A 25,085-nucleotide genomic window follows, 5' to 3' on the forward strand; every position below is an offset into this window, starting at 1 on the left:
AAAGGGTTGTCTGGATTTACCCCAGAGTACAGCTGAAGGGCTTTCCTCAGTCGTTCCAGCCACTCAGTGGGGCTCTCATCTTTCTTTTGCATTTCATTAAATGCTTTATTGATATTCTGGCCACGGGGTACTGCTTCTCTAATCCCCTGAATTACTATAGTTCTCAGGTCCTGCATATGAGTTCTATGCGCCGGATCCTGATTATCCCAGTTAGGTCTTTGGAGTGGCCATTTAATATCTGCTTGAGGTCCCTGGGTTTCCTCGGTAGTAAATAATTGACAAAGGATAGATTGCATCTTATCCCAAGTATAAAGATTTGGTCCCAGAAATTGATCTAATCTTTCTGCCACTCCGAGTGGGTCCTCAATTAAGTGTCCCATCTCGGTCCTTTTAAAATCTCGTAGGTCAGCCGAATTTAGAGGCACAGAAATATATCCGATCACAGGTTGAGGTCCCCCCATGGGCTTTTCTCTTAGGGGGTATATTTGAGCTGCCCCTTTTTGACTTCTAGTTACGCGTTTAGGAAGAGGGGGAGACCCTTGTTCCGACTCTGGTGGGGGAGTGGGCGCTCTGGGGACCTCTGCAGGAGCAGGAGGAGGAATGTAAGGAGGGGGGGTTAGAAGGGTTTCGTCTAACTCTCCCTTCTTTTTCTTTTGTTTAGTTTTTTTATTTCATTCAGCGGGTAAAGTCTAGCTCCCGGTTTTTTAGCCACACCTCCGCATATTGACTCTCCTCCGGGTTAAGGGGTTTTTTTTATTATTAACCCAGAGGTTTAATTGCTGTCTTACCCAATCTTCTTCTGACCCATAGACTGGCCAAAAGACATTTTTAGAAATCTTCTTCCCTCCCCATATCTTAGTACAATATTCTATCACTTTCTGCTTATCTTTCCCTAGGGTTCCAGGGAAATATCTCCAATTGTCCAAGATATATGCCAGAGGGGTATTCTTAGGTACAGTGGGTACCCTTCCCATGGGAGTCGAAGGCTTGCTGCCCTTCGCCCCCATCTTCTGGAATATCCACAAACATACACTCACTCGCTCCCCTTGTTCCTGGCCCAGTCCCTCGCGGGAGATGGGAGACGCAGTACTTAAGAGTCCACACTCGCTTGGTTCAGTATATCGAACCTCTCACTCGTTATATTCCAGGAAACCCAATCCCGCCCGAACGGCAAACCTTGCGAACAACTTCGCAATATACTTACGCGTCCTGCGTCTTCGTCCGGACTCCCGTGCACAGAATTTTTATGGGATTTTACCGGTTTCTCCTTTGCTCATTATTCTAGAATTTAGGTTCGTCGGTAAGGTTGGAGTAAGCTGTTGGTCGCGGGGCCGCGAAATGTCGCGGGGCGCCTCCCCGGAGGACCAAAGCCCACTGTTCCTTATCCGAGTCACAGCACCAGAAATTGTTATAAATTGAGACCACAACGGATCATAATCCAATTAAAATTTTATTAATTATAGCAAGTAGAATATGAGCAAAGACAGCGCTGGACAGCAGGGGAGTCTGCGCTCCACCAACTGCCGCCCTGAGCAGTTCAAACAGTCCCTTTTTATACATCTTTACCCGTGTTCATGAAGTAGTGGAGGTATTGACCCTTCACCCATATATCCTTATGTGGGGTTGTCTGTCTTGTTTCTGTCGGTTCCTGAACATCTGGCGGTTATCTTATCTTTCACAAGCAGTGTCTGGTAGCTGTTTGCATAAGCGTTTTCATATATTTTGTTGCCTAAACTTTACATTGAGCTTAACATAAATCTTAATAAACAATACCCTAGTCCATAGTTTCTCACACCCACGGTGGCCACTGCCTCCTAGCAGTGCCTGCCAGGTGGCCAGGGACACTGGCCCTGAGGGATGGAGGCCAGACTTCCCAGCCCAGGGATGGATTTCACGCTCTGAACACTCCGAGGTTGCTTTTAAAGAGGACACTTCCTCAGCAGAGAACTGGGATTATTTATTGTTTGTTTTCCTCCACAGCAGCCTCCTGCGGGGACAGGCACAGCCATCCCTTGGGGTGCGTGGGGATGCCACCTCCTCAGCCTGACAGAGATGAAGTGTTGTAGGTTGCTTTCTTCAGGGTGTCCAGGAAGAACTGCTCCTTCTCTAAGAAATCATGGTCCTAAGAGAGGGATAGATGGCACGGATATCAGAGTGCCACAGAAATGGGGTCACAGGCCAGGGTGCTGCTCACGAGTGATGGGAGTATCCCAAACCCTCCTCCGTGCGGCGAGCAGCGGGCAGGTACCCATCTGTGGTAGCCCCCGGGGTGTATGGGCTCCCCACAGAGCCCATAACCTCACACCGAGTGAGGCCCACAGAGGAAGGCTCAAAGAGCATCCCTGCCTGGGGAAGGACCCAGCAGGGAAGGAGGGGGCTGAGGATGGGGACATCATGAAGCCAGAGCCCAGCAGAGCTGGCTTCTGCCACCCAGGGATGGGGCAACGCCATCAAGCCAAGGATGTTATCAACCAGCCTGAAACAAGCCGTGAGGACGCACCAACCCTTGCTGCTGGTATCACTCTTCTAGGTGCCCACGGCTTCTGCGAGCCCACCCAGCCCAGCAACGATCTCACACCCACCCTGTGGCCGTCAGGCTCAACCCAGGCTTCACCCAGCCCTGCTCCCACCCAGCTGGTCTGAAGCCCTTTCCAGCCCTGGTTTCCCACCACCTCACCTGCTGGGCCCTGTGCTTCAGCAGCAACAATGTGGCGTAGAGCTCGGTGGGGCCAGCCCCAGTGTCCCTGCTACCGCCTGGGCTATGCCAAGGGAGCGCGCTGGTGGGAAGTGGAAAACCTGGAACAAGAGCCCAACCGTGTGGTACCGCTGCCGTTAGAGGAACAGCAGACGGACAAGTGTCCCTTTTTTTGCTGCCTGCATGTCCCTGCAGCAGGGTCCTCCCCAACCTCCCACTGCAAACGGCCTTTAATCCACCTGCCTCTCCCTTCCTGCCCCCTCTGCCCCCTCCTGGCACTGCCCTGGCTCAGAGGTCTCTGCTGAGCTCCTTCAGAGGATGTGAGGAGGCCAACTCACATCTGAGTGTGTGATGAGCCCCCAGGAACATCCCAAGCCTCCTGAGAAGTGGAATACAAGTGCAACTGGCCCCCAGCATGTCCCGTCCCCCCCTCCCCCAGCAGCGTGCAGGAAGCCTTACACGGTGTGCTGGAGAGGCCTCTCCTAGGGGCACTGAGGCCCTGGTTTGTGTTCAGCAGCATCGCAGAGTTGGTGGGCAGTTCCTCACGTATCTGTTCGAGCTGTCTCCTCTGGCGAGCCATGCTCAGCCGCTCCTGCCCCATCCCCGGGAGAAAGAGAGAGAAACTGTTGGCAAAGGTTCAGGCCCTTGGCACAGCGGCCCCAGGCCAAGAAGGAAAGGCAAGGGAGTCTTTGCCTCGTGAAGACGCTGTTCCTGCTGCTTCAGCTGCTCCAGCTGCTGCTCCATGACCTGCAGCCTCCTCTGGTGCTCGGACTCTATCCTGCACGCCTCTTGCAGGGCTTGCTCCCCTTCCTTGTACTTCTGGGATGAGAGCTGCAAGGCAGAGCAGCTGAGGAGGCTGGGGACAGGGACCCTCGCTGCCCTGGGGCAGGGCTCCTTTGTGCACCCCCTGTTCCCCTCCCAGGACAGCGCTGCGATTCAGCACTCAAGGAGGGATGTGAAACCCCAGCTGTGAATTGCAGCGCAGATGCTTCACTTACCTTGGTCGTGCTTTTAATCTGCTCCTCCTGCTGCTGGATGCGCAGTGTGGCCCTGCCCACCTTCTCCTTCTCCAGCCTCAGCTCCTGCCAGGACTTGTCCAGCAGCTCCCTGTCCCTCACCAGCTGCTCCTCCCTGGTTTTCAGCTCATGGCTCCAGATCTTCAGCTCTGCCTGCTCCTAGGATGGGCATGGGGAAAATCAATGCACTACCTGCCCTATCCTGGACACTATCTCATGTCCCCCCAAGTGATGGGAGAGATCTGCCCCTGTTTTCCTTCTTGTGTTTGCCAGTTTGGGGTGCAGAGCAACACCACCAGGTACCCAACCAATGCTCTCATCCACCCACCCTTGGGCACCAGGGTTGGCAGAGCTGGGATTGTACAGGCACACACACACACACACACTCCTTCCCCAGAAAGGACGGAGCCCCTCACCCACGCTACACACTCTAAAACATGCTCAAGGCTTGGCAGTTTGTCAGCAGTGGAAACACCCAGCCTGAATGGTTATTTTCCACCCTGGTAGCCCTCAGAAATGCAGCCCTGCCACAGTCTGTGCCACACATCTCCTCTGGACAGCTCCAGGGGGGAGAACTGGCTCCAAACATGTCCCCATGGCATGGGGAGGTTCTGTTTAACCCACCATGGGGGTTTCCTCTCACCAGACTTACAATGGAGGCGGCTGTGCCTGGTCTGGCTGCCCAAACTCCTCACAGGCAAAGGGGAGAGACAGAGGTGACTGATGCTTCAGTCAACATCTAAAACAGGCTGGTGGAGGCTGCTCCTGGAACAGCCCGATTCTCACCACCGCAGTGATGTCTCTTAAAACTTGTTTTAAACACCTGAAGGCAGGGCTGAACATCTCCCCGGTGGGCAGGACCCATCCGTGAGCTGCCAGGTGGTGCTGGAGGCCATGGAGAGGGGCTCTACTGTGGTACCTTGGCCAGGCTCATGATGGTGCCCTCTCTCTGTGAGTCCATCTTCAGGGCTCGGTCCATGTTGCGCTCCATCTGCTCCTTCCTCAGCTGCTGCTGGGTGTGAAATTCAGCCCACTCGGCTGCCAGCTTCCGTTGCTCCTGCGAGCACTTCTGCATCACGGACTTCTGCTCTTCCAGCAGAGCACTCTGGGGAGCGTTGCCAGAGAGGGAGAGAAGAAGCACTAAGTCCCATTCGCCACAGGATTTTTCTCCTTTAACCCATCTCTGCCGTGCAACACCTAGGGGCTGGTTCAAGCCCACGGTGCCTGGTGTGAACCCTGTCACCGTGAGCTCTGGTCCCGTGTTCCTCAAGAACCAGCACGTGCCATGCGCACACACCGCGGCCTCCTGCATCCGTGAGCCAGAGGGCTGGCCTGACTGCGATTCCCCCTGTGTGAGGCTGAGGAGGCAGAGAGCTGCAGAAGGATGCTGCAGCCCAGCACCCAGCTCTTGCCTCCACCACACAATGCAGTGCAGCCCTGGAGATGTCTGCCCCACCTCACCTTCGCCCTCTCCAGCTCTGCTCGCTCCATGGACAGCTGCTGGGTCATGACTCGCCGCTGCTCCTCCAGTGAGTGCTGCAGTAATTCCACTTTGGATTGCTCTGCCGTTGCCCTCCATCGCTCCTGCGTTCAGACACAGAGGTGACAGATGCTATTCACAACCTCCAGGCCAGGAACCTCCAGTTGGTGAGACACATACCCCATACCCAGACAGGAGGGCCGACCCGGGCAGAGGACACAGTGTGGGCTCACCTGCTCCAGCAGCCGAGTCTGCTCACTCAGCCTGGCCTCCATTTTAGCGATCACCTCCTGGAGTCGGCTCCGCTCCTCCTCCATGTCCCTCTGCTGCTGCGATAGCCTGTCCTGGAGCACTTGGGGAGAGGCACGAGCAGCATGAGGCGGGAAGTTCTTCCCTTCTATCCACACCATGTTCACAGAAAAACTGTGTGTGTTTGTGCTCATCACCCCTGGCACATCCCCAGGACACTGCTTTGTAAAGGGAAGACCCCGAGATGTCCAGTGACCAAGGCAGGCAAGGCTTTGCCAGCCTCAGCTCCCAGCCTCTGGCTGACTCAGAGCAACTTCTCCTTGTTTTCTGGGTACCCCCAGCTCCGGTGGAGACCCCGCAGCCGTTCCGGCACAGAGGAACAGCAGACATACCCTTGAGCTGCTCGTCCCGCTGCCGTACCCCCATGGCCAGCTCCTGGGAGGTGGTGTGGTGTGTGGCCTCCACCTTTCGCGAGAGGTCATGCAAGTTGCTGGAGAACTTCTCCATCCGCTCGATGATGCCATTCAGAGACCTGCAGAGAGAAGTGAGGGGAGGGTCACCCCTGTGGGACACACTTCATCTCACCGCAATGGAGAGGGGGATATTTGGTGGCCCAAAGGCCGGGCAGCCCTGCCCTGAACCTCTCTGGGTCACAGCAGAGCAGTAGGAAGATGCAGCTCCTGCTTCCGGGGGGCACTGACGGGTATTACACAGCTCAGCATCCCCGCAGGCAGTGGGTGGGAGAGGGGATGGCCCCTGTTGCCATGGTCCAAGCCTGGTTCGTGTAGGACAGGGAATGCTGTGGCCAGGGACCAATGTGGGAACACAACTGTCAGTACCTGGTGTACGATGTGGCGCTGGTCACTGCATCGATCTCCTGGTCTTTCAGCCGCTTCAGCCGCTGGAGCTGCTCTTCGTGGTCTTTGCGCATCTCCTGGACAGACACCCTGCGGGACACGGGGAAGGAGCCTGCCACAGGCTGGCACAAACCAGTGCTCCCCATGATAGGCATTGTGGGAGAGGCTTGGTTGTGGGGCTGAGAATCAGGTGCCAGGAGCTGAGCTGGCATGGGGGTCTGTCCTGGGGCATTCCACCGACAGGCATCCACATTTGGGATGGGCCCAATTTTGGGGTTATGAGCTCCTCTACCAAAAACTGATTTGTCATTGACCCAAACTATGTGGACATCAGTGACTCACTGAACTCACTGACCTGAATAAAAGAGATTTGGGGGAAGATAAAACATTGGGTTCAGCATCTTTCAAAATACAATGCATTCACTCTGAAACCACGTCTCCAGTCAGATCTCCCTGTGTCCACCTACAAAGCAAATCCCCGTTCCAAAAGGCACCAAGCTGCCCACAACCCAGTGCTTCTGGAGTCTGGTTTCTCCTTTCACCATGTCCCCAAACCACTCCCTGGTTCCTTCGCTGAGACTGTGGGTACCAGCCACACGTGTGTGCCACTCGTGCCACTCTCACCTCTGCAGCTCTTGCAGACGCTCCATCTCCAGCTTGTTCTGCTGCTCCAGCGTGGCCAGGCGCTGCTGGTGCTGCGCCAGCAGCTCTGCCCGTGCCCGCTCCGCATCCTGGCTCTGCAGCAGGAGCTGAGCCATCAGCTGCTCCTTCTCCAGCCGCAGCCTCTCCTCCCGCTGCCCGTAGGTGTCCTCCACCACCTTCACCTGGTTCCTGCCCCGAGAGGTCACAGCCAGGAAGAAGTGTTGCTTCCACAGCAATACCCAGCACTCCCCCCGCCCCCGCAGAGCGCACACAGGGGTTTGCGAGCAGATCAGTGTTGCTGTGTGCATGGCGAAACACGCAGACCTGAGCCTTGAACCCTCCTGCTACTGCCCACTGTGCTGCCTGGTTGGGGGTGCGCTGGCAATGGGACCAGCCCCTCCTCCTTGTCACCCAGGGGACAGTGGTGGTGAGAGTGGACTCCCATGTTGGCTCACCTGTGGGGCTGCTCTCTGCCCCCACCACGTCTACATCGACATGGCTCTGCGCCCACCTGCCCCAGGGGCGGATTTGGGAAGCATCCCAGCACTCCCACCCCAGGAGAGACAGAGCTGTAGGCGAGGAGGGAAGCACAGGTGAGAGGCTGGTACCTGTGGGTGCTCTCAAGGAGATTCAGTTCCTCCTGGTGCCACTGCTGGAGATTTTCCAGCAACAGTTTGTGCTGTGTCCACTCCAGCTCCAGCATTCGGACCTGCCAGGCACCCGGAGAGAAAGTCCTTGTGCTGCCCTGGGGACAGAACTCCCACAGCAGCACTTGGTGGCCATAGGCATCTCTGGACAGGGAGGTTTCACCTCTCTCCCCTGTCACCCTGATGCTATTGGGACAGGATATGGCTCCTTCTCCTCCCTCTGGGTCACCCGTGGTCCCCCATTCAGCAGGCAATGGGGCTCACCTGGCTCTCCAGCTCTGCCACACGGGCCTGGGCGCTCAGCAGCGCTGCCTGGCAGCCTGATGCATCCTCATGGAGCTGGGCTGCGGGAGCCCCCTGCCTCGTCTCATGCTGCAAGCCCGGGGCTGAGAACTCTGCCTACAAGGATGGAGAGAGAAGATCGAGGCCCTTCAGGATCAGTGGCTTTGTGGTGCGGCCATCAGCCTCCAAAAGAAGGCACCTGCCTTACCTGCAGCTGCGGGGCAGCCTGGACATGTGCCCTGGGTGCAGGAACCTGCGGAGACACAGGGATGCTCTCAGGGAGGTAAAGCCCTGGGGAGAACATCTCCTCCTAGCCTGGAAACGGCGATCCATCTCCAGCCTACTGCAGTACCACCCCCACCCCCTCCCCAGCCCAATCCCCGTGCTGGCGTGGGTCCCTTCTCCCCAGGTGACACTCGGCAGCCCCCACCCCAGACACAAGCATGCTGCGCTCTTCCTTCTCTGGGGGCAGAATCAAGGCTGAGACCACAAGCCCTCTGGGAGACAACATGTGTCCCACCACCAGGGCAGGGCGAGGAGCCCAGCTGGATGAGAAGGAGAGGCTTCAAAGACCAAGCAAGAGCTGCCTTCTCTGTGAAAGGCTTCAATTCTCCTTCAGTTGTCTAGAAATAATCTCAGAGCATCTTCAACACTATACTGGGGAAAATCAACTGAAGAAAAAGTCCTTTATCACCTGGAGCCTCTGTTGTCTAGTTAATATAATATGTATATATGCCTGGGGAACTGTGTAAATGCTGCTCAGGCCATGCAGGGCTATAAACACACATGATTTACAAAGCATCCATAGCACCCATGCTTTGGCCTGATAAACGCAACTTGTGGCACCTCGGGGAGCTCCAAACTCTTTGCCTCCATGGACACGGCTTCCCAGAGATGCAAAGTGGGGCACATCCTTCCTCAGGCCGAGGGAGCACGGACAGAGCGGGATGGCGGTGAGTCGGCAGCGGAGGGCTCGCGATCGCTGCCCTGATCCTGCACCGCTCGGGGCACGGACCCAGCACACCTACCTGAGTGAGCGGGGCAGGTCCTGGTGCCTCCTGCTTTCCTGGGAATGAGCCTGTAGAGGCTGAAAATTGGACAAGTCCATGATTTGAATATAGCAATGGGAACCATCCCCTCCCAGCAGGATGAGGGCCTGGGTCTCCTGGGCACAGCGATGAGGGTCGCGCTCCGCTCTGGGAGCTGGCAATGAGGGCAGAGGGTCAGACAGGCTTGTCCGTGTCTGCATCCCCACTCCACACACAACGGTGGGACTCTGCTCTGCAGAGTAAATCAAGGGACAAAGCACAGCTCCTCCTCCATCTCCATCACCTAGGGAAGAGACTGGGTCCCCTAAGCCACTTTCAGCGGCCTCTGAACCGGCGCACAGCCACAGCCCAGAGCAGAAGGGGGTCTTTCCAGCACATAGCACTGGTGGGACAAGTGTGGGGGCAGCAAAGGGAAGACAGATGGGGCAGCGTGAACTTATGCACACCCATTGCTCTGGCAAAGCGAGTCCCTCACAGCCTTCCGAAACCCCAAAGGCAGCACTGCGGAGCTCAGTGTGCCCCAGCACACCAGCTGACATGGGGATGGTGGGATCCTGCAGCTCAGCAACCTGCTCTGACAATGGCTGGTCAAAGCCTGGGCAGCATTCATGTGGCCAAGGGAAGTGCTGTGGTTCCTGCCTTTTTTTGGGGGGTTGGTTTTGGTTTTTTTTCAGGGCAGGGAGACCCTTCTCCGCATACCAAACTGTACAAATCTCTGCTGCCCGAACCGTACAACCACAGGAAACGCACCCAAGGCACCGGCATTTCTGGAGGGATGCCCCTTCGCAGGATCCGATGGTTGAACCGAGGCTTGTTTCGTGGTGCTGAGCCAGGGGACCGGCTGCCTGCGTGGGCACAGAGACACAAGTGACGCACAGCAGTGTCACAGCGCAGGGAGAGGCACGCAGACATTATCCCGCTTGGCATTTTTGCAAGTTTAAAGCTTGGCTGTCGCACTGCGATCGAACAGGCAAGGGCCCGACGATCCTTCAGCGCTGCCTTCCTTCCCGGTTACACAGGTCCCAGACCAAAGTGGTCACGGCTGGCTACCAGCCCTCCCCGCTCCCCCACCTACACATGCAGCTGCTTCCCACAGGAATTCTCCCTTGTGGAGGTGTCTGAAAGGTGAAGGAGGCCTCACCTGGAGCCATCTGCACTCGCTGCCTGGTCCTGCGGGACAGCTGCCTGCTGCGGTGCTCCTGTGGGGCTGGCTGGCTGGCTGCAAGCAAAAAACATCCCATGGGGGAGAGCCCAGGAGGCAAGGAAAGACAAGATCCTTTCCCTCAACACCAGTTCCTGCCTTGCAGGTGAAAACCTATCCCACTCAGCTGCGGCAGGATTCAACCTGTTGGCTTCAGAGGGAGCAAAGACACCTCAGAACCTCCATCTCTGGAGGAACACCAGTTCCTCCTTGCTGCATCCACCCCCTTCCCCTGGGCAACATGCCCCTGCCCACGACACACGCGGCTGCTTCTCTGCAATTCACTTCTGAGTCCCATCCCAATGGCACAAGCCTGAACCTGTCTGTGCCAACTCAGCTGGAGGAGGTGGTTTTCCTGGAACTAGGAGGAACGAAGGGGAAAGAAGGCAGGAATGAGGAGCATGCGTGGAGCTCGTGGGGGTATGCTGATCCAGGACAATCCCACAGGACCTGGGGCAGCACATGCAATCTCAGCCATGACTAGAAGGAGAGCCCAGAGGTGCGATGGCCCTGCAGGCTGCACCAGTGGGAGAAACCTCTGCGTTATTAACCCAACCCGAGGCAAGCGAGCACTTAAAATGGATTTCTTAAATCCGAGCAGAGGATTTCTGAGACGTCCTGTTGGAGCAGCTGCATGATGGGAGCCCTGTGGCCACCAGCTGTGCTTTTACCTCACAGGAGCGTGGGGATCCAGCCCTCCTTCTGGGGACTCCAAGGGCTTGGCACTTTGCTCCTGAGCCTTCGCCTGTGCTTGGGCTTTCTTGCGAGACAAGGCAGCGCTCAGCCAGTTGTCTTCCTCCAGCGGGTCAGGTTTAGCCAGCGCTGCCTCTGCAGCCGGGAGCTGGCTGGTGGGGCCGGGCTGCTGGGCTGTGCCAGGGCTGGGGTAGCTCACTGCAGGATTGGCTTTTGCTGCAGATGTTGGCTTCGCATCCATAAAATCCTCATCTTTCAAGCCCAGCCAGTCACCTCGAGTCCGGCTGCTCCGCACAGGGCTGTGCCTGGCTGAAGGAGGAGATTTGGAGCGGGGTTCTGGTTTTGGTTCGCTGCTGTTCTCGGCTGGAAACCTGCTGCAAGGAGAAGCAGTCACATACGTGCCTGTGAGAGGACCCCGGGGACCCTGCCCGGGGACCCTGCCCGGGGACCCTGCCCGGGGACCCTGCCCGCTCTGCCGCGGGGGCAGCGTGGCTGCTGGCTGGAGCTCCACACGCAGAGCACAATACCTCACAGGCTGCCTCCTCGCCGGCTGGCCCTTGGGCATGGAGGCCACCGTCGGCTGGTACGCTCCAAAGACAAAATCCTCCTTGTCCCAGCCGTCTTCCTTCTCTGTTCAGACAAGCAGCCTTGAGTCAGCGCCTAGAGGAGCGGCTGTTTGCAAAGACACCAGCCCTCCTCCTCCTCCCCTGCAATTCCCACTGCGATTGCTGCCTCTGGGAAGACACAGCTGGAAACATCTTCCCTGGAAACCTGCAAGCAACGTGTCTCCTCCACGTGGCTGGGAAAAGTTGCTTTGCTGAGAATCAGTCCATGTCCAAAGGCAACTGAGTTACAGCTGCTGTGCAAATGCCCCCAGGCTGCCTCGAAGGCAGGGTACAACACTTTTGCATCAGTCACCTTTGCCCCAGAGCTGACTGGGAGCCCATTAGCCACCCTGCTGACCACTACAGAAAGGGTATTTCCCCTTCAAGGACATTAGAAATCAATCTCGCCCTCCCAAGCCAACGCCATCACCTCTGCAGACCTTCCCAGCATCCCTGGCCACGCTCACCTGGCTGCTTTTGGTACTTCTTATCCAGTTTGAACTCTCTGCGCTCTCCTGTGCCTGGCTGTTCCAGGATTTTGGCCACGGAATTTTGTCCCAGCAACTCATCCAGCTTGGAGCGGGCTGGCCGGAGCACCTCTCTGTTGGTGACACAGTGGCAGATAGGTTTCCCTGGGAGGCAGGGCTGTTTCTTGTCACACAGCCTTGCCAGGGTGCTCTGGCTCTTCTCTGTGAAACGAGGCTGCTCTTGCCCCTTTCTGGGACCCACAGGCAGAAGCTCCAGCATCCCCCCGCCCACAGCATGCTGGCACCATCCCAACGCACAAGCCATCCCCTGCTTTACTCTCACTGCCTCTTCATTGCCCTTACTTTTCTGCCTTCTTTCCCTGCTTCTCAGCTCCTTTTGAGCCACTGCCAAGTCCCAGCGCATGCATCAGGTCGTCATCAGTATCTTCAAAAGTGAGCTCAGCCCTCCTCTGGACCGGGGCCACGGTGTGCAGGGGCGTCTGGGGTGGAGGTGGCTCTGTGGATGGGATCACACATGGTAAAGGTTTGATCAGGGCTTTTTTTTTTTTTAAACAGGAGATCAAAGCATCCCTGCCTGCTCTTATCTCTCAGGACCATTTAAAAAGTAATTTTTAAGATCAGCGAACAGATCTCACAGCAAGTAACACAGCGGCAATGCACTACTGCCTGGTCTGCAGCCATGCATCCACTGCTGGGACACTGCTGGGTGCCACTGACACTGGGGTTTCCAGCTCTGGATAACGCCAGGAGCTTCTTTAGCTTTGAAAGTTTCCAGTCAGATAATTCCTGTCCCCTTTTGCCTAAAGTCCCTCTCTACCAACACACCTTAGACCTTGCCCTAACCCACCAGCTGCTACTTGCATCCAGAGTAGATTTATCAGGGTGAAAGGTGATTTTAGGGGACCCTCAGACCCATTAGCATCCCTGCTGCAGGAACAAGAGGGACAAGTGCCTGTAACACAGCCACAGCTGGATCCCACCCAGAGGTGCCCCAGTTGTGGTGTGGCACGGACTGGTGCTGCTCTCAGACACGCAAATCCTGACCCAGAAAATTTGTTCTCATTTGGCAATGCGTGCAGAACGGGCTGGATGAGGTCAAAGGTAAGATCAGAGCCTCCATTCCTGGAAAGGAAAGCTCAGCTCCATAATCTGCGGCGCACTGCAAGTATCAAGCACTTGGTGAGCTGTGGCACAATTAACCCCGTTACCAAGCTGCTCTATAAATTACGTTACTGGCTAATAAGAGGTAGGACTAGGTGGCTTTCAATGTAATCATTTTGGATCTCACACAGACTAATCCATGCTGCTGATTTATGTAATACAAAGAGGATGCACTGAGCAACCCCACTTACCTTTCTCTTTGCTCTGTTCTGGTTTTTCCTCAGAGCTGCTTTTAGCGCCTGTTGGAGCTGGTTTCTTGGGAGCATCCTGCTCCTCATCAGACAAAAGTCCTGCCAAAGGATCATCTAAATCTGGGAATTACCCAGCAGGTACAGGAAAAGAGAATAACAAAACAAACAAACAAACGCAACGTTATTTAGAAGAAGAGCTCTGCACTACGCCAGCCACTGTTCCCCACAACGTGCACGTGGGGACAGCAGAGTGTATCTGCCCAAAGCCATGAGCGCGGGTCCTGCAGGGACCTGGGATACCCTTGAGTCTCCCTGAACTTCAAACACTCAAAGACTTAGATTTCCGTTCAGTTTTTCCACGTTTTCATCCTCCCGGAAGAAAATAACTCAAAAATTTGGGTGCTTTAATGCCTGAACACAGCTTAGGCAAAGAAAAAGGGGAGAAAGGCCACCTAAATCACCTAAAGCCCATTAGGGTTTTTGGTTTTGTTTTTTTTTTAACAGATTTTAACAGATCCTGATCTTTGTTAAAGCACAGGCTTTGAGAACCAGATTTCAGCTGTGCCAGGAAACCACTCCCCTGTTCAGAAGCTGGACAGAACCCCCCCTGACACAGGGGCTCCCAAGTGTTACAATCATTAAAAACCAAAGCACATATAAAAATGCAAATGCCCCCAGGAATCACCCCCCAGTCCTGTCCTGGGGAGGGCCTCGAATGCAGAGGTTTTTTTCCCTTTGGTCACCTCTGAAGGATTACATTTGCACTAGCATCATAGGGGTGAAGGACTCCGTATCTTATTAACCAGTCAAGCCTCCAGCTAACCGAGGAGGCAAAGAGCACGGGCAGAGCCCCCAGCGCCCCCCCGCAGCCGCGTGAAGTGAGATCCCACCTTCAAAGTTAAATTTCTTGTTGTGTCGGGGAGCGGCAGGGGATGAGAGCGCCTTCTTTTCCATCGCAGGCACTTTCTCTCCTAGAAAGAGAGGCCACGGCTCTCAGAGACAAGGTACTGCAGAAATGCCCCAGTCCCACCCTAGCTAAGGGTCGCTTTTTGGGTGGCAGCCCCCTAAAAGCACCCGCTGTGATGGACAGACCCCCCCACAGCCCTGCCAGGTGCACATCTCTCCGGAGGGGTCTCCTTGCAAGCAGAGGAGAAAAGGGCCAGGGGAAGATCAGGGCACTTTAGGGGCTGGCAGATCTGAAATGCAGCTCCTCTGGCTCTCCTTGCCCCCAGAGCAGGGGGCTCCCCACCAGAAACACTTTGCACCGCCCCAGGGAACAGCCGAGTGGTGTTTGGTGGGAGGTGGCAGCGGCTGCTGGTGTGAGTGACGTCCAGGGATCTCCTAAGGGATAACACATGGCCAGAATAACACTCCTGCAAAAAGCAACCAGGAAAAGCATTTTAGGGAACAAATCCACTTTTTGCTCCGTATCCCAGATAAGGATAGGAAAATATCCCTGCTCGTTTACAATCAGGGTGTGAAAAGAATAGCAGAATCTCCTTTTTACCTTCCTCAGGAGCTACCAGCTTCCCTGTGTTTTTTACTCCTCCTCCCAAGAAGTCACATTTCCCAGGACCTTTCACAGTTGCCTTCCCTGGCCCAGAACTGGGTTTCGGGATTCCCAGGAGATCAGCTTCCATGTCGTCCATATCCTGGAAAGCAAGAGGACAAGGATGGGGAGCAGGGTGAGAGCTGCTTCTCCCTTCGGAGGCTGGTGCTGGAGGCCATGGCAGCGCGCTGGGGCGGAGATGGAGGGGATGGATGGAGATGGAGGGGATGGATGGAGATGGAGGGGATGGATGGAGATGGAGGGGATTTAAGGACTTGCCTTCAGGGTCTGCAGCACAGCTTGTGGGTCTGTGTCGGAGACACTGGATCCCTGCATGCCAGGGAGGGGAGACATCAGAGGGGAAGAGATTTTTGGAAACTCCTCACCCCTTACCCCATATCCCTTGATATCCGTTTTATGAGATAGAAGAATACATGCCCAACTCCTCCTGGTGTCCTCCTCTCTGGAAACCCCCTGTGCCCCAATTCCTTTGCCGAGATCCTGCTGCCTCTAGGAGAAGCATCAGGAAAACCCAAGGCCGTTGCTCTGGGTGAAGGTCCTTCCTACAACACTTTACCCAAAGTGCACGCAGGAAGGCTGGGCTGCAGCAGCACGTGCCCCCCAGCTTTGCTCCATCTCACCCAAGGCACCAGGAAGCCCTTCTTCCACCACCACCCCCGCCCTGTCCTGTCTTCCCCACCCCACTGGGATGCTGGAGAGGGGTTACCTCTTCAGCCAGACATCACAGCTCATCGCTGGCACGCCACTGCTGACCTGGCCGGGGTGATACCGCCGCAACCTTGGCCCGGCTCAGCCCCAGCCCTCGGGACTCCCAGGCTCTTTCCTGAACCTTGGACTCACCTCTGCAGAATTTATGTCCTTCGCAGGGAGTCTGTCGAAGAAATCATCTTCTAAAATGGACCTATGACACAAGCCCGGGGGTTAGCAGCACCACACGTGAGCTCGGCCAGTGTGTCCAGGGACAGCCAAGCCAGGCCAGGCAGCGGGAGGCAGAGGAGACCACACAGGGCTGCCACACCAGCCGCATCGTACAACGCAGAAAATGAGGCTAAAATAGCACTGGGATAAAGGACGGCAGTGCTGGGACTGCTCTATTTAAGCAACTGTTACAAAGCAGATTTACAGAAGATGTACAAGGCTGGGGGACACCCAACTCTTGCTGGAAAGCTTCGGGCTCTGGGCTCCCAGTTCCCAAAGGCATCGCAGAAGATAACTCGCCTTCCCAGGCAATCACTGTTGGGGCAGGGAGGGAGGTGGAAAAGCCAAGGATGGGGCAGATCAGAAGGATTTGGGGAGGACAAAGAGATCTTCAAGTGAGATCTCTCACAGGAGAGGCTGTGTCTGAAAGGCACTCACTTCTTTCTGGCCTGCAAGCCAGTGTCCTGGGCTCTCCTACTGCTGCCCACAGCCGGCTGGGAAGCTTTGGCAGATTTAACAGAGGTTTCATCTGGAAACAAGACAGGGAGAGATGGGGATGATGGACACGGGCATATTCCTGACCTAGGCACTCCAAAGGGGGATCTGCTGTCTACCCCGGGGCCACAGAGGCTTTTAATCAGAGGTGAACTTCACTTTGCCTCCCCAAAAGCTGATGTCCAGCCTATTCAATGGCCTCTGACTCCGAGAAGCCCTGCTCCCTGCTCCATCCCCTCCTCACAGCTGGAGCCCCCTTGCAGATCAATGGCTGTTGCACCAGCACCTCCTGCTCCCAGGAGGGGAGTAAGAATAGAAGGACGCTGCCCTTTCAGCTGAGAAGAAGGTTCGTTTTACCATCATAGCCCAGGAGGTCACCAAGCACATCATCGATGGAGCCTGAAATGAGACAAATTAAGCTGTTGAGGCAGGTGAGCTCACCAAGCAGGCATAGGAAAGCTCCCAGTTTCAGTATGGCTTGCTCTTTGGAAATCTGCTAGAATAAAGTTTTGGTCTTAAGCATCATCAGCGTCAGGCCTTCCTTGTCAGTCTAGAGAGAACTGCCAGGACCTGATCAGTATTTTGTGGATAAAAAATTTAGCTTCACTTAGCCAGAAATGGGGTATCTTTATCAAATGAACCAGCTGCTTTGTATTCAGTTAGTCACTGGCCACAAGCAGCACTTAACCTGTGAGCTCTCACCCCGCAGGATCTCGAGTCCCTGGGCAACCCCAAAAGCACTGCTTCAGTATCAGGGGCTGCAAGAGGCCTCCAAACAGTATCCCTCCAAACAGGGATAAGGTGATGGGAAGAACTGAAACAAATGCTTATATTCTCCCCTGAATTTGGGAAAGCCCACAAGAAAGGAATGTGGGACCTCAATAAACAAATCCGCTTGATGTGAGAGGCAGGTGAAAATTTCTGGTTCAGGAACGACATGATGATGCACTCAACCATCTGCAGCTTTCAGACAAGGATCATGAAACATTTCAGTAGCCAGGACTGCCACCTGAGAGTGTGTCGTCCCCCCCCTGCCCCAGGCATTCCCAGCAGATCGAAGCACCTACGGACAGCAAAAGGAAAGCCTGCAGCATATGTACGTACCTCTTAAACTTTTCTTGGGTTTTGTAGCCTGGGGAGAAAGAAAAATTCCCTCATTAGAAAATGAAGCAAGTCTGTCCTGGACTTTCTCAAAACACACTAAAGCCAGAGGCAGGTTTCTCCAGAGCATCCCATAAACAGCAGCGAGGCCCTCCTCCTGCCCGTGCTGTTTGGGAAATGACACGTGAAATGCAGAACTACAAAGGTATTTCCAACTTCAGAGACACGGGTGAGCACAGCCCCTCCCGACTGCCAGCTGGGCAGGACCCTCCAGCCCTTGGGACCACTTCTGCCTCCAGGCAGAGCTGCCAGAGCATCAGATCCGGATTTCCCAGCCCCGCCTCAGCCCCGCACCGCAGGGCCACGCTCACCATCAGCGTCCGTTTACGGATTCTTCTTCCACGTTGCAGGGGGACCCGGCACCACTGGTCACATCCACACCAACCTACTGCCTGAAGGGAGAGGAGGGTTCCCCGATGTGCCACCACGGCCGGAGGCACCTCTCCCACAGAGATGTCCCTCTCCGGCTCGGGGGGCTGCAGCCTGCCAGGCTGGCTCCGCGCCGCGCCCACCCCCCGAGCCCCTCTCAACAAGGCTCCATTTGAGTCTGAAAAACACCCCCCCCCCGCTCCCCAAACCGGCTTCGTGCTCCTGCAGCCCGGGGGGGACATCACACCCCCCCCAGGGAACCAGGGAGGGTGAAGGTTCCGGCCGCCCCCGACCCCAGCACAGCCCGGGGGGTCCCGCTTAGCCCAGAGCCTGCGGAGCAGCCAGGGGCAGAGGGAGGGAAACCCCCCCACCCACCCCCCCTTGGGTCCGGGGCACCCGCGGGGACCTGGGACAAGCAAAGCGCTGCTGGAGGCGAGGGGTGCGCGGCCCGGAGGCGCGGAGCCCCCCACTTACCGCTCAACCGCCCCCCGGCTCCGCCTCTGCGCATCCCGTTGCCATGGCGCCCGCTGCCCCCTGACCCCGGCGCCCCGCGCCAGCGCCCGCCAGACCCCGAGCCCGCAGCCCCCCAGGGCCGAGCCCGCAGCCCCCCGAACCCGCAGCCCCCTCACCCCCAGCCCCCCGAGCCCGCAGCCCCCCAGCCCGCACCGGTAGCACGCCGGACACCCGCCCCCGGAAGGCCGCGGCTCACCCGGCACGGCCCGGCACGGCCCGGCACGGCCCGGCCCGGCCCGGCCCCTCCCCCCCGCGGGACGATGGGATGTGTAGTCCCCGCCGGGCCCCCGGAGCTGGGGGTGCCCCCAGCGCTGCACCCCCCGCACGAGGGGCTGAGAGCGGCTGCGGTGCCCCCGGCCACCCCCAGCACGTGCCCTGGCACAAAGCGGGGCTTTAACGCCCTGGCCTGGTGTTTAATTGTTGTTAATTGGCGCCAACAAGGAGCAACGCCAGCCCTCCTTTCGAGACCCCCGGGCACCAGCGGGAGCACAAGGAGCCAGCCCCAGGCCAGGCACCGGGGGATTACAGCCCCCAGCCCCGCCATGGGGCACCCAGCGCCCAGCCCCCTGTGGAGCACAGCAGGCTGGGCGCAGGAGACGCCGGCAGCCCCCCCGTTGTTATAAATTCAGACCACAACGGATCATAATCCAATTAAAATTTTATTAATTATAGCAAGTAGAATATGAGCAAAACAGCGCTGGACGGCAGGGGAGTCTGCGCTCCACCAACTGCCGCCCTGAGCAGTTCAAACAGTCCCTTTTTATACATCTTTACCCGTGTTCATGAAGTAGTGGAGGTATTGACCCTTCACTCATATATCCTTATGTGGGGTTGTCTGTCTTGTTTCTGTCGGTTCCTGGACATCTGGCGGTTATCTTATCTTTCACAAGCAGTGTCTGGTAGCTGTTTGCATAAGCGTTTTCATATATTTTGTTGCCTAAACTTTACATTGAGCTTAACATAAATCTTAATAAACAATACCCTAGTCCATAGTTTCTCACAATCCCCCCTTTTTCTTTTTATCCTATTGTTTATTAGACGCTACTTTCATTCTCGGCACTGCAAGTAAACCTTTTTCCACAATCCCAACATTTATCATAACACTCACAAGGTAATACGTCACAATTACAATAGGCATAGTTGGGTAATACATATAATAATAACATACAAAACCAAAACTTAAAAACTATAGGGATTTCGCATGCGCGGTCTTTCCAGATTTTTCCAACACATTCTGTGGGGCTTTAAAATCGCGCATGCGCATGTTCAAAGGTATACACGGACCATTCGCGTGATCAACAATGGCTACTGCGTGCCCAGATGAAGTCCCAAACCCATTTCCCGAGCTTACCACTCCGGTAAGTCTGTTAATGGTAACATTTATGGCACTATGGCCAAATGACAGGTCCCTGTTTTCAATGTAAGGTTTTCTTACCACCAGACCACCACGTCACCTGCCAGAGAAGAAGGGTCTAGAGTGGACATTTCGCCCTCTGAACATTCTGTAAGGTGAGTGTTCTCAAAACGTTTAACCTATATGGTTCATTAGAAAGAAGATCAAAATTTTATATATATTTTTTTTTTTTTTTTCCTGTTGCTGTTTAGGCAGAGGGTGCGTTTTTCTGTTGTCTCACGTCAAGAACTTATGGCGGAGGTGAAAAAGTATAAAAGGCGTTTCCATATCCTCGTCTTTGCGTTCCTGGCGCTTGTTTTTGTTGCTATTCTATTTTTTTTTTTTACTCAGCTTACATTGTTATCTGAATTGTTAAGAGTCAATTGTTTCCAAATTCTTGTTGGCTATTAAAATGTTATTTTGTGTGTACATTTTGTCATACTACTCGCATTTGTTTAACGCCATCGGGTGAAACCATAATAGCAAATTGCATGTTAGTTATAACGTGTTGAATTAATCTTATAAAACATGGAACAGCACATGGCAAAAACAATAAGGTGGCTAATCCACATAACAAATAAAATAGGATTCGTTTTACCCAGGGGCTCCCGAGAAGCCAGGAAAACTCCGACGGGAACATGGGCTAACTTCCCTATCTCTGATGTGATTTGTTTAACTACCTCACCATTGTCATCAATTTTCAAACAACAATTGGAAACATTTACTTTATCACAAACACCTCTTTCTTCGGCTAGCAGGTAATCGAGAACCATCCTGTGTTGATAAGTTGCATTTCACGTCAAAAGCTTTAGCTGTTTGATTAGTAATAATTTCCAAGACAGCCTGTAGTCGAATGATATGATTCAGGTTGTAGATAGGTTCTCAAGCACCGTTAATAAGTTCATTAGGATTCCAAGTTGCAGGTTTATAATACTGTATGATACGTTGGGGTGTCCATTCATTTAATAAATATTGGTACCCCCTCAATTCTTGGGAGTCTGGAAAAATCAACTTGCCATTGTTGCCCTGGCTAATTTTCAAACACATTTCACATCGCTGAGTCACCTGTTTTATTACAGTATACAAGTTCTGCCCTATCAATTTCTGATTTAGACTTTTATATAAATTATCAGCTCCCCAATGCATCCTATTATGTTCTATTACGGCTGTGGTCCATATTAAATTGGATGGTACCACTATACGACCATCCCTCAAATAAGTCCACTTATTTATTTTATCATTCATGTCCTGAATGACCTTTAAGTTTTCTTTAGAATAATTTGGCTCCTGATCTGTACTTACAGTTTGGATTTTACCATCTGGTATTAAGGATAATTCCTTCTTTCCTACCTCTTCTGCTACTTGTATGGCTTCATGGTCGGCCAGGCGGTTTCCAATTTCCAAATCAGTGCCTTAATGGGCCATCTTATGTTCTTCCTTCCTGGACGACCCTCTTATAACAGAGGGGGCCATTCCTCACATCAAGGTCTGGCATGGCATATGTCCCCACCGCTCAACGCCTACTGGGTTGCAGCCAGCAGCAGAGCTCAAGATCCTTCTTGGTGGCAAACACAGAGGCCAACCCAGTCTTGCCCTTGATTGTGGTAGGAGGCACTTGACCAACCTTATTCCTTGTACTTCGTTGTCAATGCAGAGTTTCATCTGCGCATCCCATAACAAGTCACAGTCATGGTAAAACACAGATTTACATTAGTAGAACTACTACAGAGTGTATTTTATTTTAGTTTTTATGCAATATTCCCCACAGCCTTGCTGACCAAGGGATATTGTTTTACCTGAACTAGGCAGGCCTCCTGTTTATCATTTTTACTGTAACAGGGAAAGCATTTTTCCCTTTACTTGGAATTTACTTTCAGATATACCTGGTTAAAGATTTCTTTTACTTCAGGGAGGTCCTCTCTTCCACTTTTCTGTTGAATTAAAGATAAGCTCAACATCTTAGTTAATTGATCATTTTTAACTTTTGGTTTCATTTCCCCTTCTTTAAACGTCTAGATGTTCTAATAAATCTCTTCCCAACAAAGATTTTGGTGAATTTGGCATTCTTATTTGTTTTCTTAGTTTGTACTTTAAAGGTTTCAGGATATTTTCCTGGTGGCCAGCAGCTCTCACAACTGTAACAAATTCTTTTCACTGAAGTTTAACACCAAATAAGTTGGTTTTGTATTCACCAACTTTTCTACATCACGATTACCTTAGTAAAAATCAACTCGAACCTTTATCCAGTCCTATTCACAACTGACTTTCAAACATCTAAATTTCCCCATCAGAGATTCACCTTTACTCTCCTCAGACCCGCTGCCTGCCCTAGAGGGGCCGTTACCGGTCCTGTTGTGCTGCAAATGCTGCAGCAATCGGGGTGACATTGTCAGGTCCTTCTGCTCAATCGTCAGCAACAGCAACCCCCTCCTCCCCACCAGCAGAAGGGTTCGGGGCAGGAGATGCTCTTCCTGCTCTGCAGGTTACACAAGCCTGCCTCTGCAGCAGCACTTCTGTTTTAACTCTTTCTTACCCTGAATGCACATCTGCTCCTTGTTGCTTTAAGTCTGTGTTATTACATATCAGCCTTCGCAGGCAAACAGCAAACACCCTGCCATGCGTCCAGCGTGACTCAGCCGCACCTTCGAGGGGATACGGGGCTTTGTACAAACTCACCCCAATACTTTAACACTTTCACAGGGTCTAGATAGCAGCGGGAGGGGAGTGAGGGAGGTGGTAAGAGCTGGGGGGGAGGAGGGCGGTGGAGGTGTATACGGAGGGGGAGAGGCAGGGATCTCATCCTCACTTCTATTCTTCTTCTTTTTCCCCCCTTGTTTTCTTTTAACGGGAACACGAGGGCCCTAGTTTCAGACCCTACCCATAAGGAAGCATACTCACTTTCCTCCAGGCAAACGGGTCTTTTGAATTCACATATATATTCAAAGCCTGGCATATCCAGTCTTCAGATGCCCCGAAGACCGGTCAGTAGAGGTGGTCGCCCCTAATTTGTTTCCCACCCCAAACTTCCATACAGTAGTGTATCAATCTTACTTTACTCTTACCCTGCCTAGAAGGGTACGCATCCCAAAATTTTATCGTTAGTCCTAGCGGACTCTCCGGTGGTATCTGTGGGAGCCTAATCTGGACCCCAGAACCACCCATGGGATCACAGGGCTTTGCTTTTCCTCTGTCCCGTCTTCCGAGGCGCCTTCTTTCACTCACGCACTCGCTTCCCCTGGTTCGTGGCGCAGCCCCTCGCGGGGTCTGGAAACCGCACTACTGAGGGTCCGCACTCACTTCGCCCTCCCTGGGCGTCTCACACAAGCCCGCTTCAGGATACCCAACCCCAACCGAACGGTTCACCGGCCTATACTCACGCGTCCTGCGTCTTCATTCGGGCTTCGTGCACAAAGATTACGGGGTAACCGCTTTTATTTGCTCACTGTCACATTTGAGGTTCGTCGGTAAAGGATTTGGCGTAGAAGCACCCCGACAAGGGCCGCTTATCCAGCGGGGCGCCTCCCCTGCCACGGACCTCAGGCCAGATTGCCCTTATCCGAGTCACGGCACCAAAATTGTTATAGTTTAGCTGTCCAATGGAATGCCAGAGACTGGCCAATTAGAAAATGTGATTTATTAAAGCAAGCGACAAGTAAGCAAAACAGCGCTGGGCGGCCGGGGAGTCTCCTGCTCCACCAACGGCGCGCAAATTCAAGCAAGCTGAGCAGCTCTTTTTCTCTTCCCCGAGGTCGCTTCTGACACCCTCAGTAGCCCCTCTGCTGCTTCTGTTGTGGTGGTTTCTTGCCAGACAGGACGTTCCCATGTTTGGTGTAGCAAGATCACATTGTGGACATGTCTCTTCTTGTTAAACAGGAAGTTCTTAAGACCACCACAACGGGTTCGTTCCTCTTGCTTACCTTGGTTGATCAGCAAATTACCTTTAGTTACTTATTACAGTACCAGCCCAGGAGAGAGGGGAGGCTGCTGCAGCCCCCACCCCGGCTGCGGCCAAGGAAGTGTGTTCCAGTGGGCACACGCGTGCCGAGCGGGCATGCCCACCGCACACACGTGTGCATGCAGTTCGGGTCAGCGCTAGGTTATGCGGTGTGCATACCCGCACAGGCAGGCAGAGGCAGCCCCCAGCCCCCGGTGCCTGTAAGCACGCTGCAGGGGGCTGCGCTTTTCCAGCCCCGGGTGGGCACCGGGGCCCGGGGGGCGGCGATCTCCCTCGGGCTCTCGGCAGAGGAGCTCGGCAGCAGCCCGGGCTGCGAGAGGGGGGCGGCTCGGGGGGCGGGGGGCCACCCGGGGCGGGGGGACACCCCTCCCGGCCGGCGGGCGGTCCGGCAGGCGGTGCCGCGGGCTGGAGCGACCCCGCCCGCCCCTCCCTCGGGGACAGCCGGCGGCTGGAACCCGGTGGCCGCCCCCCGCCCCCCCGCGCCGCGGTGTGCTCGCTGCGGGGTGCGCCGGCGGGGCCGCTGTGCCCGGGCCGCAGACCCCGCACGGCAGCCGGGAAGGGCTCCGCCGTCCCCCCCCGCCCTGCCCGGGGGCGGCTGCGGGAGCGGCGCGGGCGAGCCGGGGGAGCTGCGGGTGACGGGCGCCCCCCGAGCGGTTGCGGAGGACGGGAACGGCCGCGGCAGAGGCCGCGAGTGCGGCGTGAAGGTGCCGGTCAGCCGGAGCCGCCTCCCGCGGGGGGCCCGGGCTCGCTGCCGGGTCTCCGTGCGGTCGGGGCTGTCGCTGCCGAGGTTCGAGACGTTTCGCCGCCGCCCCTCGCCCCGGCACGCTCCTGCGACGGCGGCGCTGGCCGTGCCCGGCTCGGGGCAGGCGTTTGCCAGCCGGAGACCGGACCCCTTTTCCGGGAGAGGCCGGAGCGAGGCGGCGAGCGCCGGGGAGCGCGCAGGGAAGGGAGCGGGCAGCCCTCCGCAGGGGGCGAGCCCGGGGGCTGCGCTGCGGCTCCGCACTCGCGGCTCCGCCTCAGCCGCAGGCAGCCCCCGCAGAGCCGCCCCCGGCCCCGCGCCGCGCCGCGCCGCGCCGCAGGCAGCCCCCGGCGCCCCGGGAGGCGCTGCGGACCGACGGCTTGCACATCGGTGGTCAGCAGAAGGCAGCTCTGCGCCTTAAGTGGCGACGTAGAGAAAAGATGTGTCTGCAGCGAAGCACAGGAGAGGGTCCGGAGGACAGAGCGTGTTGCAGGCGCTTGGCAGCACACGGCCTCGGGAGGGGGAACAGACGCCATGGGTCAAGCTGGGGCATAAGGTAAGGTCAAGGAGAACCAGTTGGTTAATGGGACCAAACAGAAATGACTTGAACTGTGCATGAACACTTGAGTGAAAGTTAAGACCGCTGTGCCTTTAAATGGGGACGAGGCTCGTAAGACCCAGTGAGGATTAAGTGGGACTAAAGGTCATCGTAAACG

General features: G+C 55.3%; 1 protein-coding gene and 2 long non-coding RNA genes across 3 annotated transcripts in view; 1 reads left to right on the top strand and 2 right to left on the bottom strand.

Annotated features, from left to right (window-relative positions):
• The window catches only part of LOC308057581, a 309,793-nt gene that overhangs the window by 10,399 nt on the left and 274,309 nt on the right, over positions 1-25,085 (top strand). The window lies entirely within an intron of this gene.
• Positions 1,939-17,780, bottom strand: LOC308057571 (fas-binding factor 1 homolog). Its single transcript, XM_080411649.1, has 28 exons — positions 17,712-17,780; positions 17,344-17,371; positions 16,597-16,638; positions 16,183-16,273; positions 15,667-15,727; positions 15,085-15,135; positions 14,764-14,908; positions 14,147-14,227; positions 13,257-13,376; positions 12,247-12,400; positions 11,884-12,017; positions 11,339-11,441; positions 10,790-11,185; positions 8,706-8,781; positions 8,077-8,121; positions 7,851-7,985; positions 7,548-7,648; positions 6,922-7,128; positions 6,280-6,387; positions 5,833-5,972; positions 5,425-5,543; positions 5,173-5,295; positions 4,631-4,816; positions 3,694-3,870; positions 3,389-3,526; positions 3,155-3,287; positions 2,678-2,796; positions 1,939-2,122 (listed from the first exon to the last, which is right to left on the bottom strand). The coding sequence occupies exons 1-28, from the start codon at positions 17,712-17,714 to the stop codon at positions 2,039-2,041; spliced, it is 3,300 nt and encodes a 1,099-aa protein (XP_080267775.1). The 5' UTR covers positions 17,715-17,780; the 3' UTR covers positions 1,939-2,038.
• Positions 8,916-10,559, bottom strand: LOC308057566. Its single transcript, XR_013925333.1, has 3 exons — positions 10,059-10,559; positions 9,668-9,762; positions 8,916-8,955 (listed from the first exon to the last, which is right to left on the bottom strand). It is a non-coding gene; the product is annotated as an uncharacterized lncRNA (long non-coding RNA).

Source organism: Falco punctatus (assembly GCF_963210335.1).
Source record: "Falco punctatus genome assembly, contig: scaffold_52, whole genome shotgun sequence".
In the NCBI taxonomy this organism is placed as follows: Eukaryota; Metazoa; Chordata; class Aves; order Falconiformes; family Falconidae; genus Falco; species Falco punctatus.